Genomic DNA, 18815 nt, shown 5'->3' on the forward strand with positions numbered 1-18815 from the left:
TCTGCTGTGTGCCAGGCAGCATGCTAAGTGGTGTCTATGCATTTCAGGTGAGTTCTGTCACCATTCCACCTCACACGTGAGCACATGAGGCTTAGAGAATATACACAGCTGGCAGCCCAGAGCCCCTCAGCTGGACAGACAAGACTCAGGTCTTTGGCCCATCCTGGTTTCTTTCTACCATCACTGTTTTTCAAACAGAAAACTCTGGAGAATCAAAGATAACTAGGGGGCAAAATGGTGTTACTGAAAGCAAACCACCACTTCATGAACGCTTCTGGCTTCTGAAAGTATACTCTGATTTGAGCAGAAATGAAAAGGGATTTGGGTGGAAAGGAGAGGCTCTTTTGAGGTAAGTTAGAAACACCAGGCTTGAAAAGGATAAAGACTCTTTACTTGGGCTCCTTGGTGTGAACATCAGGGAAGTGGAGGCTCTTCAAAGCAGGGGGTCCCAAGCTCAGATGGAGGGATTGGAACCCCAGGCAAGAAGGCACACTCAACTCACCTGCATTCCACCCTCCCTGTTAAGACACTGTCCTCCTTGGCTCGGATAGTCTGGGGAGCCCCAGGCTCCACGACTGAGCACAGAGGTAACTCTCCCATCCTCTGCTCAACTGGAACTCCCTCCATGTATCCCTCACCTTTTCTGAGAACTCTGCCTAGAATTCAGGGCATCCTACATCTCTGGGAGGTGTAGTGCTATGTCCCAAAGGGACTCAGGATAAACTTCAGAAAATTTAAGGAGGCTCAGAGCCTCTCAAAATTCTCTATTTTCCCCCAGGGTGCCTGAAAGATGACATGAGGTGCTGGGTTTCAGCTCTGGGCACAGTGTCAGCACTCTTACATCCTAGTTGTATGGAAGGAGGGAGAATCTTTAGAGTTGTACAGCCACACCTTCTAAGGAAGGGAGCTTGGAACATCCCTCTGCCTGACGGATATGTGCCAAGATGAAATTTGGGTTGAGGCTGGACCATTTGGGATGGGTCCTGGCTTCTTCCTGGCTCACTTCGCTTGCACAGAGAAGCCACAGATGGGGCAGGCGAGACAGGCTTGGGGTCTTGAGAGCCACACGATCACATCTGTTTGCTGGGAGCTTGGAGGAGCCCCCCTGGTGCTCTAGGACCAGGATGGTGAAGAGGACACTTGCAGCTCTCAGTGCTCTTGTTGTTCTCTCTCCGCTGGTGGTACAAGGTCTTACTAAGGTGGAGACACTATTTCATTCTGAGGTCATCACAAGTGCTCACATAGGCCCTGCCTGCCTAGCCCTCTGAGGGGTACATGCACTGTGTCCCTACCCCCAAAACTGCCCACCATGACCTCACAGCCAGGCCTCAGCTTACTGGACCAGCAATGGACACCTGACTATAGCTGGACCATTCAGAGTCTTTCTCCCCACCACAATCCCAGTCAGGCCTTATGGGACCTCAGTTGACTGGACCATGACAGGCCACCTGACCACACCCAGACCAGAGTCCCTCTCTCCTGGGAAAGCAACACTGAAATTCAGATGAAGGGGTTGTGACTGCTTATAGCTGGATCCCAAAGAAATCTACACAATTCAGAAATCCAAAAGTTCTGAAAACTGCAATTTTTTTTTTTTTTAAACATTTGGGGTAAAAACATTTGGCAGCAAAATTAGGCATGATTGACACGAGGCTGTTGGTAGTATCCAGTATTCCACCTAGAGACCATTCATGGATTACCCAGTAGAGATATCAGTGCATCTGACATCAGTGCATCCCAGGACCCCACTGGGGCTATTAACTAACATATGGTTGGTGTGCAGTTGTTACTTTTCTAACGCCTAAAGTGCTCTGAACTCCCAACTACATCTGACCTCAAAGGACCTGGATGTGAGATGAGGACTCACTTAAAAGGTGCTGTGGGCTACCCTGCACATGGACAAGTCATGAGAAAGTCAGTCTGTAGAGGGGGTAGGAAGAAATGGCTCAAAAACAACAATAAAGGTCCTGACATCTTCAGAGGCCCCAGACCCAGACTTCATCCTGGCCCTTGGGACGTGTCAGACACACCACATCTTTGCAACCACTCTCTGTTGCGTTAAACAACTGCAGCTGGCGTGGCCAAGCTGGAGTCAGAGAGCCCTGAGTGTCAGACGTTCCATCCCTGGGAACCTGGGAGGGGGATCGGCCATGTCAGGGAGCAGGAAAGTACCTCCAAGTCCAGACACAGCCTTCCCCATGGCCTCTGACACTTTGGTGGGCATGTGGCCTGCTGGCCTGGGCAGAGAGGACTGAACTCTTGAAGGTTTCGACTTCAATGAGATTCCACAGGGAGAGCAGAAAGGGGGTGGGTGGGTTTGGCATCAGGCCATCTCAATGGGTTTCTGTCTAAAGGCTTTTCCACTTAGAAATATTTTCTAAGGGGAGTCTTTGTCTTCCTTGAGAGGTGGTATGAATTTGTGGTCCCGAGGCCTCCCTTGGAAAATCTACCTCTGCAAGAATTCCTTTTTTTTTTTTTTTTCAATAAGAGAAAAAAGAAAAAAAATATAGCTTCCCCTTTCTTGAACTATGCGTCACTCGCCAAAGAATTCCACAGCGATAGCAATGCTATGAATAGGGCAGTCATAATGGGCTTCAGAAGAGCCCAGAGCCCAACCACAGGAATCGTTCCTCTCACGGCTGAGCTAGAATTGTGCCTTTTATAATCCGAGATGTGAGAGGAACACTTATAATCTGCATTCTCCCCTTACCTTCTGAATTGGCCATTTATTATTTTGTTTTTATCCTTGTGAAATGCTCTGTTTAATAAAAAGAATGCTGGTTTCTATTTATGGTTGAGGAGGGAATGAAACCAAATACGCAAGAAGTTGTGATAATTCCACCTCAGAGTGGGACGTGTTGAGCTACCCTGGCAATGCCCAGAACTTGGGGGGTCCCTCCTTCAAAGGCAGAGGGCTCACAGTCCTTATCAAATAGGGCTGTGCTCTTCAGATCAAAGGTGGTGGCACTCTGGCTACAATTATTTATTGCTTTGGCAGAAACCAAAAGCGAGTGGGTGAAAACATATTCTGAACCTGACAAGCTTCCCCAAATAGCTGTTACTTGGAGGCTTCCTGGCGGGGGGGGGATCTGGGCAGACGTTGGCCTCGGCCACTGTGATGATAAGGAACCAAGGAGCTCAGTGATCCAAAAGTGGTTAGAAGTAAAAGAGAAGTTTAATCTGGACTTGGAGAAATCAGTGGAAAAACAGACATTTCAGTGGGATTTCTGCATTGAATAAATGAAGCAGGAGAACTGAAAGTGGAGCAAGACACAAGGAAAGAATAACGAGGCTGTGCACACAGCAGAGGGAGAATGAGCGTGGGGCAAAATCTGTCTTCCACCTGACCTCTTCTTGCTCCCAAAATCAGGGACAGGACAGGCAAGGGACCCAAACCATCTTTATCTGGCACCTGGGGATGGATGAAGGCTTGGAAAGGAAGCTGCTTCTCATCAAAACCTGCCACTGCACTGGAAACACGTCAGCCCCTGCCAGCACTCTCTCTCCCCTGATTAGGGGTCCAAGTGAGTCTGGGATGTCTATAAGTCGCTGGGGTCTTCCCACATTGGAGGAACAGCTAGCCAGGCAGAACCACGAGGGTCTGCATGGGCCCCAGCTTCCAGCTGCCCATCCTTTTGGGAGCACAGGTCTTCTCTCTCCTTAGTCTTCAGGGAAAGCCAAGGGTGTGAAGGCTCTATTTCCCTGGAAGTCTGCTGGTTAGGTGACAGGGTGACTACAATCACACAGCTCCCAAAGGTGGTGGTTTTTGTGAAAGAGGAAAATGTCTTAGGTCACTCAGCATGGCGATCTCTAGATCCATGACACTGCTGCAAGTGGCGTGAGGAATGTTTCATTGCATGTATGTACTATATCTTTATCCATTCCTCTGTTGGTGGACATTTAGGTTGTTTCCATGTTTTAGCTGCTGAAGCTAATACAACATTGTAAGTCAACCATACTCAAATAAGTAAATAAATAAACAAAACTTAAAAAAAGGAAAATGTCTGGGGGAGCTCTCCAATGTTTTAAAATGAACCCAGGGCCAGGTGGGCTGGTATGCTCTGCTATGGTTTCAAACAGCGCCTTTCAGTTCAAAGCTGATGGGTCAGGTTGTTGGGTTAAAGGCTGTGGGTCTAAGGCCATTCTTCCCTGTGCTGCCTGGGCCTGCCCCTGGCACCACTGTTGCACTTGAGCTTGGAACAGAGTGTAGATTTCAGAGGTTCTTTAGATGACAGGGAAGAAACCTAACTCCTGGCACAGGAAGCTCATTCCCCTGCGTTATGCTTCAGAGGCTGCGTAACATCAGGCTCAGCTGCTTGAGTTTAAGCTCCACACTCAGCACTCAAGACATCATGCTTTCTGTCCTACTGGAGGACTGGAAGCCAGCTGGTTATTTTTCTCAGTCAGCTCCCCTGGAACTGGGGTCCGTTTCCCGCTCCTGCGGGGGCTTAGATATATCACCTAACCTGTAGGCTCTTGCCTTTGGCACGGCTTGTCCTGCATGTTAAATGAGATGATGTATACCAGAGATAACCTGAGCCTGGCACGTGTTATGCTCCATAAAGGGGACCCTATTGTCATCATTATAATACACTTTGGTTTCTTGAAGAGGAACAGAAGTTTAAGTGTAAAAAGCCCTGGATCCTCCCTCATGCTCTGGAGGATCCTTATGGGCAATAAATGGACATCACAAATCCTACAGACAGGGTACCCCACCTAGAATTTTATCTGCCACTAAAATGCTTGCAATGGCCCCCAGGGGCAAAGTCTCTTGATTTTGGAGGGAACTCTGGGAAAGGAAATGTGAGCTGGGCTTATCATCATCTCACCAAGTTGTAATCTGTCCTCGAATACAACAAACACACAGCTACCATGAAGAGTCCTGGTTACCAGAGGGGAAGGGGATGGGGGGAGGGTAAAGGGGGTCAGCTGTATGGTGACAGATGAAAATTTCTGCTGGTGAGCATGCTGCAGCATAGACACAAGGTGACATACAGTGTGGTACACATGAAATTCAAACAACATTATAAACCAACACTACCTCAATGCTAATAAAAACCTTTTCCTCAGATACTCCAGTCAAGGAGGAAGAACCAGCCCAAGATGGACCAAGAAAAGAAATGGAAGAAAGCATCAACATTGGAAAGAGAAACAGTAGCCACACAAACCTGCCGGGCGAGTTAGCATCCGGCACTAGCTGGCAGGCTGCCAGCACACTCACCTTGCTGCAATCAGGGGTAAGGTGGGGGTGGGGCAAGGAGGAATCTGGTCCACTGCCTGCTTGCCAGCTGCTTTTGGGAAATCTCATAAATCTGGGTCATCCAAGTTCAACCCACTGATCAAGAAGTGAGTCTATGGATGAGTTAGACAGGACTGGAGCATCATTTTGGGTGGACTGCAGGGGTGGGGGTATTGTGTGTGTTTCCCTAGGAGGTGATTACTGATGAGGGGAGGGAGGAGGGAGGAAAGGATGTGCCATATGCATTTACCATCAACCACCACTGCTGTCAGCAGGCCCTTCTTCTTGCTGCTTAGCCGGTCATGTGTCTGGCACTGCTGGTCTCGGAAGCTGGGCAGACCTTTGGGGCAAGGAAGGTTCTCACAGACTGCATGCTCCACACTGGCGCCCAAGCAGTGTGTGCCTCCAGGCCCTGGGCTGGAAGGAAGAGAAGGGTCTCTGTTACCCAGACAGGCTGCAGAAGGAGCAAGAAGGGGAGGGGGAGGAGTGTGCGAGGTTTCCAAAGCAACCCCCTCTGCTCTTCCACACCCTTTCTCAGCAATCTCAGCCCCACGACAATGGTACGTTAAGTCAGCCATCAGAAAAATGCATCTAAGAACTATGAACCAAGGTCATCTGGAAATAGAATATGGTGAGATTCAGTTCTGCAAGATTTACAAATTGCGTCTTTCATCTGAACTTAACACCTGACCATCTGTAACACTGAAAACCCCAAGGGGAATTGTTGGTTGTGTGTGTTGATTTTTTTTTTTGTCTTCTATAAGATGACCTTTAAATGGTTCCTAGGCACACTTTGGAGGTCACTTAAATTTCAGGAGGTATAACTAAACAGCTCTCGTTTGTTCATGGGCTTTGGGTAGGGACCAGTTGGATCTCAGCTCTGTACCACTGCCCCAGACAAGCGTGGGACACATGGGCTCAAGGCCAAGATCTTGGGCCCTAGAAGCTCTGTGCTTAGGCTGGGACTATACCCAGTGCTAGAGGTCTAGCTGTGTTCTCTGACCATATCCACACCCATGAGGGGCATACTGGAGGAGCAGCTGGACCCTGGCCCAGCTGGCTGAAGCGTGGCTCTGCTCAGCCCTTCCACTAGGCCCCAGGCATCCTTGTAAGACTCTGACCTGAGCAACCTCAAGGGCTCCCATCACAGCCATGATGCCAAGAGTACCATGACAGAGTTAGACTGTTCCCCACCCCCACTCTCCCAGCACTTTTTTTGTAACTCAGCAAAAATCGTAACTGTTCCGTTCAATGACATTTCACAGACTGTACACACCTGTTGGCAGGGTAACCTTTTTGATATATTAGTCATTTCATTTTGAATATTTCTTTTCCTCCTTTTATCATTTCTCTGGTGTACACAGTGAGACCACCCTGTGATCACTGCTTTATGGAAGAGATATGACAGCAGAATGTGGCAAAAGTCTGTAGGCTTCTGTCACAGAAGACTACAACAGGGAAGCAGAAATCTTCTCTGGAAAGGGCCAAATCACCAAATTTCTTGGCTTGGTAGGCAATGCACTCTACCACTGCAGCACAAAAGCAGCCAGAGACAATGTGTAAACCAAAGGGCAAGGCTGTGTGTCAATAAAACTTTACTTACAAAATCAAAATCATCAGTGGGCCAAGTCTGGCTCATGGGCCATAGTTTGTCAGCCCCTGGTTTACACAAATGTGTTGGAGAAAACATCTGGAGCAGGAGGAAAGGGGCCCCTCATAATTTCATGCCCACCCCATACACACCAGACAAAATCTCCCTCACCTGGAAGTGGAGACAGCCTTGAGAGATTATTTACACTGGTGGCACCATAGAGGGTTTTGAGTTTCGATCTCAAAGGGAGGAAACAGCAGAACCTCCCCAAGGCTGATGGGATCTGAGAAGTGAGGGACCTTTTTTTCTTTCTCCTGCCCAGGGCAGTTGGGGCTCAGGGAAATGACTGCATGGCATGTTTGAATGGGTGGAACCCCAGGTTCAAGTGCCAAGTGTGGGCAGGTGAATGGATTTCTGAGCCACAAACCATGTTGTAGAAGAAACAGAGAGGGGCTGACCCTGATGAACTATGTGGACCAGTAGGTAGGACATATTTTCTGCAGCAAGTAAACTGCACATCCCATGGCTGGGACCAGAGAAGGGACAGGTGAAGCTGAGATGCTCTATGGTAAGAAGCTGTGGGCTGAGTTATATGCTTCCTAAAATTCATATGCTGATGTCCTAACCCCTAGTGTTTCTTAACATGCCCTTATTTAGAAATAGCATCACGGCAGATATAATTAGTTAAGACGGGGTTCTGCTAGAGTAGGGTGAGCCCCTAATCCAATACGATGGGGATTATGATAAAGAGGGGACATCTGGAGACAGGCACCCACAGAGAGAACACCCTGTAAAGATGAAGACAGAGATTGAGGTGAAGATTCTACACTCTAAGGAATGCTGGAGACAGCAAGCAGACACATGATTCTCCCTTATAGCCCTCAGAAGAAACCAACCCTTCCAACACCTTGATCATGGGCTTTTAGCCTCCAGAAATGAGAAAATAAACCTCTGTTGCTTATGCGGCCCAGTTAGGGGGAGTTCATCAGGGCAGCAGAGATGAATACACCAGACATCACAGTGACCAGATACATCTTCAACTGAATGGAGATGCAGACTCAGGAAAAAGGGGACAAAAACTCCTGAAGTGATCAGGAATGTGGACTAGAATGGAGTTCAAAATTACCAACTATGTTGGTTTCTTAAAAAATGAACTTTTGCAAAAGGTTGAAGAAGAAGAAACACTCCCAAAGACATTCTATGATGCTACCATCACCCTAATTCCAAAACCAGACAAAGATATCACCAAAAAAAGAAAACTATTGGCCAATATCTTTGATGAATACAGACGCAAAAATTCTCAACAAAATTTTAGCCAACCGAATCCAACAACACATCAAAAAGATCATACACCACGACCAGGTGGGATTCATCCCAGGTTCCCAAGGATGGTTCAACATATGCAAATCAACCAACGTCATACACCACATTAACACAAGAAAAGTAAAAAACCACATGATCATCTCAATGGATGCAGAAAAGCACCTGACAAAGTCCAACATCCATTCATGATAAAAACTCTTACCAAAGTGGGTATAGAGGAAACATTCCTTAACATAATTAAAGCCATTTATGACAAACCCACAGCAAATATAATACTCAATGGAGAAAAGCTGAAAGCCTTCCCACTAAAATCTGGAACAAGACAGGGATGCCCACTCTCACCGCTATTATTCAACATAGTATTGGAAGTCTCAGCCACAGCAATCAGACAAACAAGAGAAATAAAAGGCATCCAAATAGGAAGAAAAGAGGTAAAACGGTCACTGCATGCACATGACATGATACTATATATAGAAAACCCTAAGGACTCAACCCCAAAACTACTTGAACTGATCAACAAATTCAGCAAAGTAGCAGGATATAAGATTAACATTCAGAAATCACTCACGTTTCTGTATACTAACAATGAACTATTGGAAAAGGAATACAAAAATACAATACCTTTTATAATTGCACCCCCAAAAAATCAAATACCTGGGAATATACCTGGCCAAGGAGGTAAAGGACTTATATGCTGAGAACTATAAAATATTAATCAAGGAAATTAAAGAAGATATAAGGAATTGGAAAGACAGTCCATGCTCCTGGGTTGGAAAAATTAATACTGTAAAAACGGCCACACTACCCAAAGCGATCTACAGATTCAATGCAATCCCTACCCAGTTACCCAGGACATTTTTCACAGAACTAGAACAAACAATCCAAACATTTATATGGAGCCACAAAAGACCCAGAATTGCCAAAGCAATCCTGAGGAACAAAAACCAAGCAGGAGGCATAACTCTCCAAGACCTCAAGCAATATTACAAGGCCACAGTCATCAAGACCGTGTGGTACCAGTACCAAAACAGACAGACAGACCAATGGAACAGAATAGAGAACCCAGAAACAAACCCAGACGCCTATGGTCAATTAATCTTTGACAAAGGAGGCAAGAACATAAAATGGGAAAATGGTAGTCTTTTCAGTAAGAATTGCTGGGAAACCTGGACAGCTGCATGCAAAGCAACGAAACTAGAACACACCCTCACACCATGCACAAAAATACACTCAAAATGGCTGAAAGACTTAAATATAAGACAAGACACCATCAAATTCCTGGAAGAGAACATAGGCAAAACATTCTCTGACATCAGCCTTATGAATATTTTCTCAGGTCAGTCTCCCAAAGCAGCAAAAATAAGAGCAAAAATAAATGAATGAGACCTAATCAAACGGACAAGCTTTTGCACAGCAAAGGAAACCAAAAAGGCAACTTACAGAATGGGAGAAAATAGTTTCAAATGATGCAACTGACAAAGGCTTAATGTCTAGAATATACAAGCAACTTATACAACTCAACAGCAAAAAATCCAACAACCCAATGGAAGAATGGGCAAAAGACCTGAATAGACAAATCTCCAAAGAAAGATATACAGATGGCCAACAAGCACATGAAACAATGCTCAACATGACTGAATATTAGAGGAATGCAAATCAAAACTACCATGAGATATCACCTCACACCAGTCAGAATGGCCATCATTAATAAGTCCACAAATAACAAGTGCTGGAGGGGGTGTGGAGAAAAGGGAACCCTCCTGCACTGTTGGTGGGAATGTAAGTTTGTACAACCACTATGGAGAACAGTATGGAGGTACCTTATAAAACTATACATAGAACTACCATGTGACCCAGCAATCCCACTCTTGGGCATATATCCGGACAAAACTTTCCTTAAAAAAGACACATGCATCCACATGTTCACTGTAGCTCTATTCACAATTTCCAAGACATGGAAACAACCCAGATGTCCACTGACAGACAATTGGATTAGGAAGATGTGGTATACATGCACAATGGAATACTACTTAGCCATAAAAAAGAACGAAATAATGCCATTCGCAGCAACATGGATGGAACTAGAGACTCTCATACTGAGTGAAGTTAAGTCAGAAAGAGAAAGACAAATACCATATGATATCACTTATATCTGAAATATAATATAGGGTACAAATGAAGCTTTCCATAGAAAACAAAATCATGGACTTGGAGAATAGACTTGTGGTTGCAAGGGGGGAGAGGAGGGAGTGGGGTGGATTGGGAGCTTGGGGTTAGTGGATGCAAACTATTGCCTTTGGAATGGATTAGCAATGAGATCCTGCTGTATAGCACTGGGAACTATGTCTAGTCACTTATGATGGAACATGATAATGTGAGATAATAGAATGTGTACATGTGTAACTGGGTCACCATGCTGTACAGCAGAAAAAAATGTATTGGGGAAATATTTAAAAAATAATAAAAAAAATTTTTTAATGAAGGACGCTACATTGCATACACACCTAGGGTGTGAATTGAGACTTGCACAGGTCATATAATTAACTTCCTGAATTGCCCTCAAGCTTTCTTTTGGCTTCCTTTGCATCCACCTCCCTCAACTGATTTTTCCAGATTTACATTTGACAGACCCTCATATACTGATGGCCTTTATGCCTCAAGGCAGATAGGTAAAAAGGAGATGAGATATGACATAAGAGAGCTCCTGGATCCAGCAGAAAGTGAGCAGCCCATGTCATACCATTTGTCCCTCAGGGTGTTTTCCTCCTGGACTCTGTTCATTCTCTTTCTTCTCCATGTCCAATCTTCTCCCACAATCAAGTCCTCTTTCAGCCCCCATCTGGCTCACTGTCCCATTTTCTCCATGGCCCCCGTTCCTAACTTTCTGCCCCTGCTTAAAGCCACCTCCACCTTGCAGTTTAATTTTCTTTCCTACCATGGAGCCTCTCCTGACCTTTCTTGGGTCTGTGCTATGCTGCTTGTCATCAGCCTTGTGAAATGATGAGCTGAGTTCCTTTTTCCTCCTATTCCTCTGCAGCCTCAAGCAGAGAACCTTGCATAGGCTGGTCTTTAATAAACAGCAGTTGGACTGAACTGAAATATATTATCGAATTTACCTTAAAACGATCAAAAGGGAATGCAATGTCAGGGAAGATGGGGTAGGAAGCACCAAGAATCCGTCTCTCTACCTAGACAACAACTGCACTGGTAAGAACTGCCTGCAGCAATTATTTTGAAATTCTGGAGTCTCTCTGAAAGTTTGCAGCCTCCAGGAGAAAGCATGGCTGGGAAATTGTGGTTAATTTGGGTCCATTTCAATCTTGAATGTGCTAGAGGCTTTCTGTCCCCCATGTCCCAGACCCATGACAGGTAGCTGTGCTAAATTCCTAGCATGGCTTGCTGGAGCTGGGGGGACAAAAAGGACCTTTTCTTCCAAATATTGGAGTTCTGTGTTCTGATTGCTCAGTGCTGAGATAAGGGCATAGGGGTCGGCCACACTGTTGTACCCTTTACCAGGAAATTTTAATGAGCAACACATTTCTAAAATTCTTTTTCTCCTGTTGGGAGACAGATATTTAAGGATTAGGTTATTCAAAAGCAACTGCATATATGGGAAAATTTAGCAAGCCACTAGTTATGCCCAGGGGAAGATGAAGGCTCAGAAAAAGCTGGAGAAGACCATACACTTCAGGATGATCCTCAGCACAAATAAACTTTTCAAAAGCAAATAAACAGAAAATCCTGTGAAGGAGGAGAAGCTGATTTCTAGAGGTACATTATAAGATTCAAATGTACAGTTTTCAACAAAACAATCACAAGGCATAGAAAGAAACAGGAAAGTACGGCCCATTCAAAGGAACAAAATACATTGGTAGAAACTGTGTCCAAGAAAGCAGAGGTTACGCTTACCAGACAAAGATGATAAAACAACGGTCTTAAAGACACTCAAAGTGCTAAAGGAAGAAGTTAAGACAGGAAAGTGATAAATGAAAAACGTGAGAATATCAACAAAGAGGTAAAAATTATAAAAAGGAAACAAAAATTCTAAAGTACAGTAACTGTAATGAAAAATTAACCAGGTGGGTTCAAGGGCAAATCTGAGTAGGCAGATTTAAAAATCAGAAATATAAATTTGTCCTAAGAATTTGAACACAGGACATTTGAAATATTGAGTTTGGGGAGTGGAAAGAAAAAGGAATGAAGAAAAGTAAGCCCCGGTGATCTGTGGGAAACCATCAAGGGAACTAACATATGCATTATGGGAGTCTCAGAAGGAGAAGAAGGAAGAGGAGAGGTTTAAAGAAATAATGGCTGACAACTTTCCAAACTTGAAAAAACACATCAATCTACAATTTAAATAGGATAACGTCACTGGCATACAGTACAATTAAAATGCCAAGGGACAAAAAGAGAATCTTGAAAGCAGCAAGAGAGAAGCAACATATCACAGACAAGAGATCCTTGATAAATTACAAGCTTATTTCTAATTAGAAACCCTGAAGGCCAGAAGTCAGTGGGTTGATATATTCAAAGCTCTCAAAGAAAAAAAAAATCTATCTACTAAGAATTCTATACCCAGCAAAAAATGACAGAGAAATCAAGACATTCCCAGATAAGCAAAAGTTGAGGAAGTTTCTTACCATCAGATCTGTCTTACAAGAAATGCTCCAAGTTCAAATGAGAGGACGTTGGATGGTAACTCAAAGCCATATGAAGAACTAAAGCTCTCCAGTTAAATGGGCATGATGCTAAGCTTTGTTAGAACAAGCTACCAGAGAGACACTAGAGAAGGAACAGACTTATGTCTCTAGTTCTGGTATGTGACTTCTCTTGGCATAGTCATCCCAGAGGGGAGCTTCCAAGCACACTAATACTTTGGGAAAATTCCCAGCCTGGTGTCATGTGCAGCTTCTCTCTTGGACATCTTTCCTTGATACCCCTAAGTGTGACTCTCCAGAGAGGTCCAAGAGTGCAGCACTTCTGCAAACCTCTCCCTCCCTGAATGGGTCCTTGTTGTACTCTCTCCAACAAAGTCCAAGGAATCTCAGCCCTGGGTGTGTCTGACTGGGGAGCACCTTCTTCCATATTTGTTCCTTCCATGGGTGCCCTGCCTCAGACCTGATGATAGTGGCTGCTTCCTATACCTACTCCTTCTGTGTCTTCAAAGTTCTATTATCTCCTAGGAGCTAATTCCCCGTATTACTCTAATCATCTGCAATAGCTAATGCATTTTTTCATTAAACCTTCCCTGTTCAAAAAAAAATATGACCAGAAGAGTTGTGTTTTTTTCCCCCCAGCTTTTCTTTGGGTCACTACTTTGAACAACATGGAAAAAGGGAGAATCAGTGTAATCTACGACCCATATCATCCCAGTTTTGATACATTGATTCATGGCAGGACCCTGTACTCAGCCTGTTCACTCTTTAAGATGGTTTCAGTAATAAGAGCTGTCTGTTACCATGAAGCTGGTGAGGGCCTTCTGGGTGTACACTGGTGTTGAGTCCACAGAAAGGGGCTGCCTGTACATGCTGTGAGGCAGAGGAGAAGCTTTGTGGGGGGAGGGCAGGTCTGAGGGGCAGGTCCACAGGGGGCTTATGAGCAGAAGTCCTGGAGGAGGACTTGGAGGAGAGACCCACCTTACCAATAAACCCATGCCAGGCAACGGGAACAAGCTGCCGTTGTGTGGATTCAGGGCCTTCAGAAGATGCTGTGTTGGGGCTGCACACACAGGCAGCAGAGACCACCCTCCCAACGTTTGAGTAGCAGAGGGCTGGGGTTCTCATTTGCCCTGAGTTATGCAAGCGTGGGGAAAATAAAAAGCATCTAGGAGCTCTAAAACCACAGAAACCAAGCTTGACGTGCTAGGATGGAGGATAACCATGGGATTTGTGGTTCTACAAACAGAGAGCTGTTCATCTTTGAGAACCAGAAGTAGGTCTATGACCTCCACTCAGGGAGGGCTCCAAGGCCCTGGAAGGACTCGTGGGGATGGAAGAGGAGGTGGCATTCCATCATTGAGAACACAGGTAAGGACAGAGGCACTTTCACATTAACAGTCATCACAGACTAATATGCCCAGAGAGCTTACGCTCTGCCTGCTCTCCACAAGTTGCCTCATTACATTAGCACAAAGAGGGGTCCTTCAGACGAGGAAAATGCTGCTCCAACACGTTAAGCAACAGCTAAGTGGGGAGGAAGAGGTGGAGAGAAGAAAAATCATGACTCATAAGTGTCCCAAGATGCAGCAGGTGTGCTGGGGAAGGGGCTCTCCACTGGCTCCTGTGAGGCCAGGAAGGACAGTCTGACCCACTGGCACAGGCACCATGGGTATGACAGATGCTCATGAGGCTTTTCCAATATCAATCCCTAGTTTCCATTTGCACTCTGTCAAGACTTTCTAAGCATGAACAAAGCAGAAGTTTAGATAGAAACCCAAATGACTGGACCAGACGCTTCACAGGACAACTACTGACACAAACAGATGCTCAGCCTCACTGCTTCTGAAGGAAACTTCAGCAGATCTTGCTGCACAGCTACCAGAAAGGCCAAAGCAGAAAAGACAGAGACTGCAAGCAGGCAGAAGCTCACTGATGCTCTGGGCAGGGAGACTGTCCAACCAGTCCGCAAAGACAGGCCCTCACCTGGTCACATGCTCCGGGAAGCCAACACACATCTGCACATGCTGAGCATACATGCTCCACCACCATTAGCCTCACTGTACCAGGAGCCACCCACTCTAGGATAGGTGCCCATTCTGCATTGGTACAGAATCATAAAGATGGTGCAAAGCAAGGAAAAGCATAAGGTAGAGAGGCTTCAGGGAGAAACCAGCAGTCTGGAGAGCAAGGTGCGTCCCTCCCAGCTCCTGCGGGCTAGGGCAGCTCCTGTCAGGTGGTCCGAGGGGCAGACCCAGTGCAGAGCCGGCAAGCAGAGGTCAGCTGAGACCTGCAGCATCACAGATGGCAGATCTGGTCTGCCCCTTTCCTTGGGGGCAGATGACAGGCAGCACTCAGGTGGGAGCAAGAGAAGGAGGCCAGCTGAGTAGCACTCTTTTCTTGGTTGCTGTTTTTGTACCACTCTACTGAGTGACAGGAAGATAAAGTCACCCCAGCAGTTCAAACCCGCTTGTTAGAGACATGGTGACATGAGCAGTTCCACCTTCAGTTCTTGCACCAAGAACTCCGAGGAGGGAGCAGGGCACAGCCGTCAGATTTTCAGACAGTGCAGGGCTGTGAAGGCCCCTGTAGGGCAGCAGGTGTCCCTGGATAAGACCTCCTTGAAAAGGCACCGGGTAACTTAGGTTCAAGTACAGAAAAATTGTGATTTGTAAAATTTTCCCTGTGAATACCAGGTACATCGAAAGCACACAGGCACACGCGCAGAGTTCACTGTGGAAGCACAAAGGCATTACAGGCACAAAACTTTAGCCCCTGGGTCTTAGGAGGCAGGCTGCTTTCCTTCCCAATGCTCATGAAATGACATGCGTGGGGTGACCCTGATTCAGTCCTGCTCCTAAGATCCACTCACCTTCCCATCTTTCCTGTGCAGAGCTGGCTTTTCATACCAGATTGCCAGAATCCTTACTCCAAACCATACTCCCCAGACCTCCCCCAAACACAACCCTCCTGATGAGGAACCAGAATCCCCATGAGAGATAAGCTCCTTGCCCTGCAGTCTTTGGCAAAAACTCCCACTAACAGGGACACAAATTATGGCAAGAAAAGGACAAGCTTAGGAAGCTGGATTAAAAACACGGATGGTCCCCAAAGCCTTGATGTCAGTTGGCAAGAAATACAAATTCCAATAGTTGTAAAGACCAAGACGAGAGGGGAAAAAAAAAAAAAAAAAAAAGGAGGGGGGAGGGGATGTGCTTGCCAGTATTTTTGGGCAGTGAATAAACCAGCTGCAGAAGATGGGAAAGAGGCCAGGAATATAAAGTGAAGGGGGAGGGGAGGGGCTGGTGGGAGCGTTCCAAGTCTGAGATGTACACAGCAGTGAGATTTGGACATCCTTGGAAAAGCTCAAGGCAGCAAGCCTGTTGATTTAAGGAGTGAGCTGGGGAGAGGAGGCTGCTTTGGTCAGAGCTTGGCTCTGGGGCCTCCATCAGCTGTGCTTTGTAACAATCACATCAGGCCATTCTGCAAAAACAGGCTGACGGCTGCTGCCTGGACTTCATGAAACCCGCTTCTGCACCCTGCATCTCCCCGGGAAGCACCCCACCCCCAAGGCCCACCCCTTCTCCCCCCATCCCCCGTTCACCTAGGTGCTTCTGAGAAGGCCTGCAAAACTTGTAGAAAACTGCAGGGGAAAAAGTGCCTGTCACTTCTGTTCAGAACAGGAAATGAATATGCTCTTATTGCAAAAGACTGGACAGACTACCAAGGCGTAATCATTACAGGAGCAAAAGCATTTTGTTTCTCTCACTTGGGATAAACAAGGCCAGATCATGTTTGCAGCTTGCTCTGAGAGGGCGCTGAGCACTGGGCGGGCACAGGTGAAGACAGCCCTGAAACCCTGGGGTCCTGGATCCCATTCCTGGCTGCTCACAGCATGTGGGACTCAGCAAAGCAAGACAGTGCCAGGGAAGGGGCCTACCTGGTTATCCACCTTCTGGGCATAATAATTTACAATAAGCTTGGTGTTTGGGGAAAAGACACTATTAGGTTTGTGTTTTGTGGCCCTGGGAGTTCAGAGGTGGCTTGTCCTCGGCAAGCACACGTACAGACAGGAAGATGGTCAGCACGTGTTATGGAGGGCTGGTGTGCTGTGGGCATGGAAGGGGGACAGGGCCCAAAAGGTGTGGACTTCCTCAAAGGCCAGTGGGGGGAGAGTGGAAATGGAGGAGCAAATACATTCAGGTAATTAAAAACCACTGTAATACCTGTAATGTTCAGAAAGGGTGCTAAGAGGGAGTAGGGCTGGCAGCCGCCTCAGGCAAAGTGCTCAGGGGAGGAGCCTGACCCACAAAGAGGAGCACAGGCAAGTGGCAGAGGGAGAAGGGAGTACCAATCAGGTGTCCATTGGAGCTTGTGGTATCTGCAAACAGAATGGAGGGGCAGGGGCTGAATGGAGCAGTGCTTTCCCCTGCCAAGTAAACCCACCCAGAACCTGCAAACACGACCTTCACTGGAAAAAGACAATGAAGGAGTTCTTGTTGTGGCGCAGTGGAAATGAATCCGACTAGGAACCATGAGGTTTCGGGTTCAATCCCTGGCCTCGCTCAGTGGATTAAGGATCTGGCATTGCCGTGAACTGTGGTGTAGGTCGCAGACGTGGCTTGGATCCTACATTGCTGTAGTTGTGTAACTTCCATATGCCACGAGTACAGCCCTAAAAAGCAACAACAACAAAAAAAGAACAGTGAAGATTAGATAGATACAATCAAGCATCTTTAAGTTACAAGATGAGGTCACCCTGGATGAGGGTGGGCACTAAATGCAATGGCCAGTGTCATGAGGACAAAAGGGGAGGACACGCACAGAGCAGACTCCGCATAGGATGGATGCAGGTGGACGGGTGCAGCTACAGCCACTAGGAGCAAGGGGACAGGTGAGCCACGGATTCTCCTTCAGAGGTTCAAGAAGGACTCAATCCTGGGAGTTCCCTGGTGGTTCAGTGGGTTAAGGACCTGGCACTGTCACTGCAGCAGCTGTGCTTACTGCTATGGTGTGGGTTTGATCCCTGGCCTGGGAACTTCTGCATGCCTTGGGCACTGCGAAAAACAAAACCAACAAACAAAAAAGGACTCAGGGGGCTCCCGCCATGGCTCAGTGGTAACAAACTCTACTGGTATCCATGAGGACAGGGGTTCGATCCCTGGCCTCATTCAGTGGGTTAAGTAAGGATCTGGCATTGCCACAAGCTGTGGTGTAGATTGAAGATGAGGGTTGGATCCAGTGCTGCTGTGGCTGTGATGTAGGCTGGCAGCTGTAGCTCTGATTGGATCCCTAGCCTGGGGAACTTCCATATGCCCTGGGTGCGGCCCTAAAAAGAGAGAAAGAGAGAAAGAAAGAAAGAAAGGAAGGAAGGAAGGAAGAAAGGAAGGAAGGAAGGAAGGAAGGAAGGAAGGAAGGAAGGAAGGAAGGAAGGAGGAAAGAAAGAAAGAAAAGAAAAGGTAAGAAAAGAAAAGGAAAGAAAAGAGGCTCAACCCTGTTTTTTGGACTCCTGGTCTCCTGAACTGTGAGCGGATAAATTTCTGTAGTTTTAAGACACCAAATCCTGGTGATTTACTATGGCAGCCACAGAAAACTAACACAGGGCCATGGTTAAGAGCATGGATTTCATTCCAAGGGCAGCAGGGAATGACTGTGAGGGCTGCAGCAGGAAGAGATTTAATTGGATTTAGGGGTAAGTGGGTCTCTGGCTTTCCATGGAGAATGAATTTGGGGGGTGAGGGAGGGGAAGGTAGTGAGCAAGGAGGATGGTGCCAAAGGTCTGGAAGGACAAGGGAGCCTCACTGCCAGGATCCAAACTGCCCCCCCTCACCTGCCTGTGTGACCCAGCCAGGCTACCTAACCTCTGCAGGTGCAGTTTTTCATCTGACAACGGGGACAAGATGAACATTCCTCTTGCTGGGCAGCACTAGGTGGTCTGCTGTGTGCAGATGCCTAGAAGGGAAGCTGGCACCTGATGAGGGCCTCTGGGGCCACTGCTCTGGTCACA

The 18815-nt window shown here is 46.6% G+C and overlaps 1 protein-coding gene across 4 annotated transcripts in view; it reads right to left on the bottom strand.

Annotated features, from left to right (window-relative positions):
- ADAMTS17 (ADAM metallopeptidase with thrombospondin type 1 motif 17) overlaps positions 1–18815 on the bottom strand; it is a 385992-nt gene that overhangs the window by 114987 nt on the left and 252190 nt on the right. For all 4 annotated transcript variants that reach the window (XM_047766837.1, XM_047766834.1, XM_047766835.1 and 1 more), the window contains exon 13: positions 5490–5656. In XM_047766837.1, the coding sequence (XP_047622793.1) occupies positions 5490–5656 (167 nt within the window). The remainder of the gene's footprint in view (positions 1–5489; positions 5657–18815) is intronic.

This window comes from Phacochoerus africanus, chromosome 2 (assembly GCF_016906955.1).
Source record: "Phacochoerus africanus isolate WHEZ1 chromosome 2, ROS_Pafr_v1, whole genome shotgun sequence".
In the NCBI taxonomy this organism is placed as follows: domain Eukaryota; kingdom Metazoa; phylum Chordata; class Mammalia; order Artiodactyla; family Suidae; genus Phacochoerus; species Phacochoerus africanus.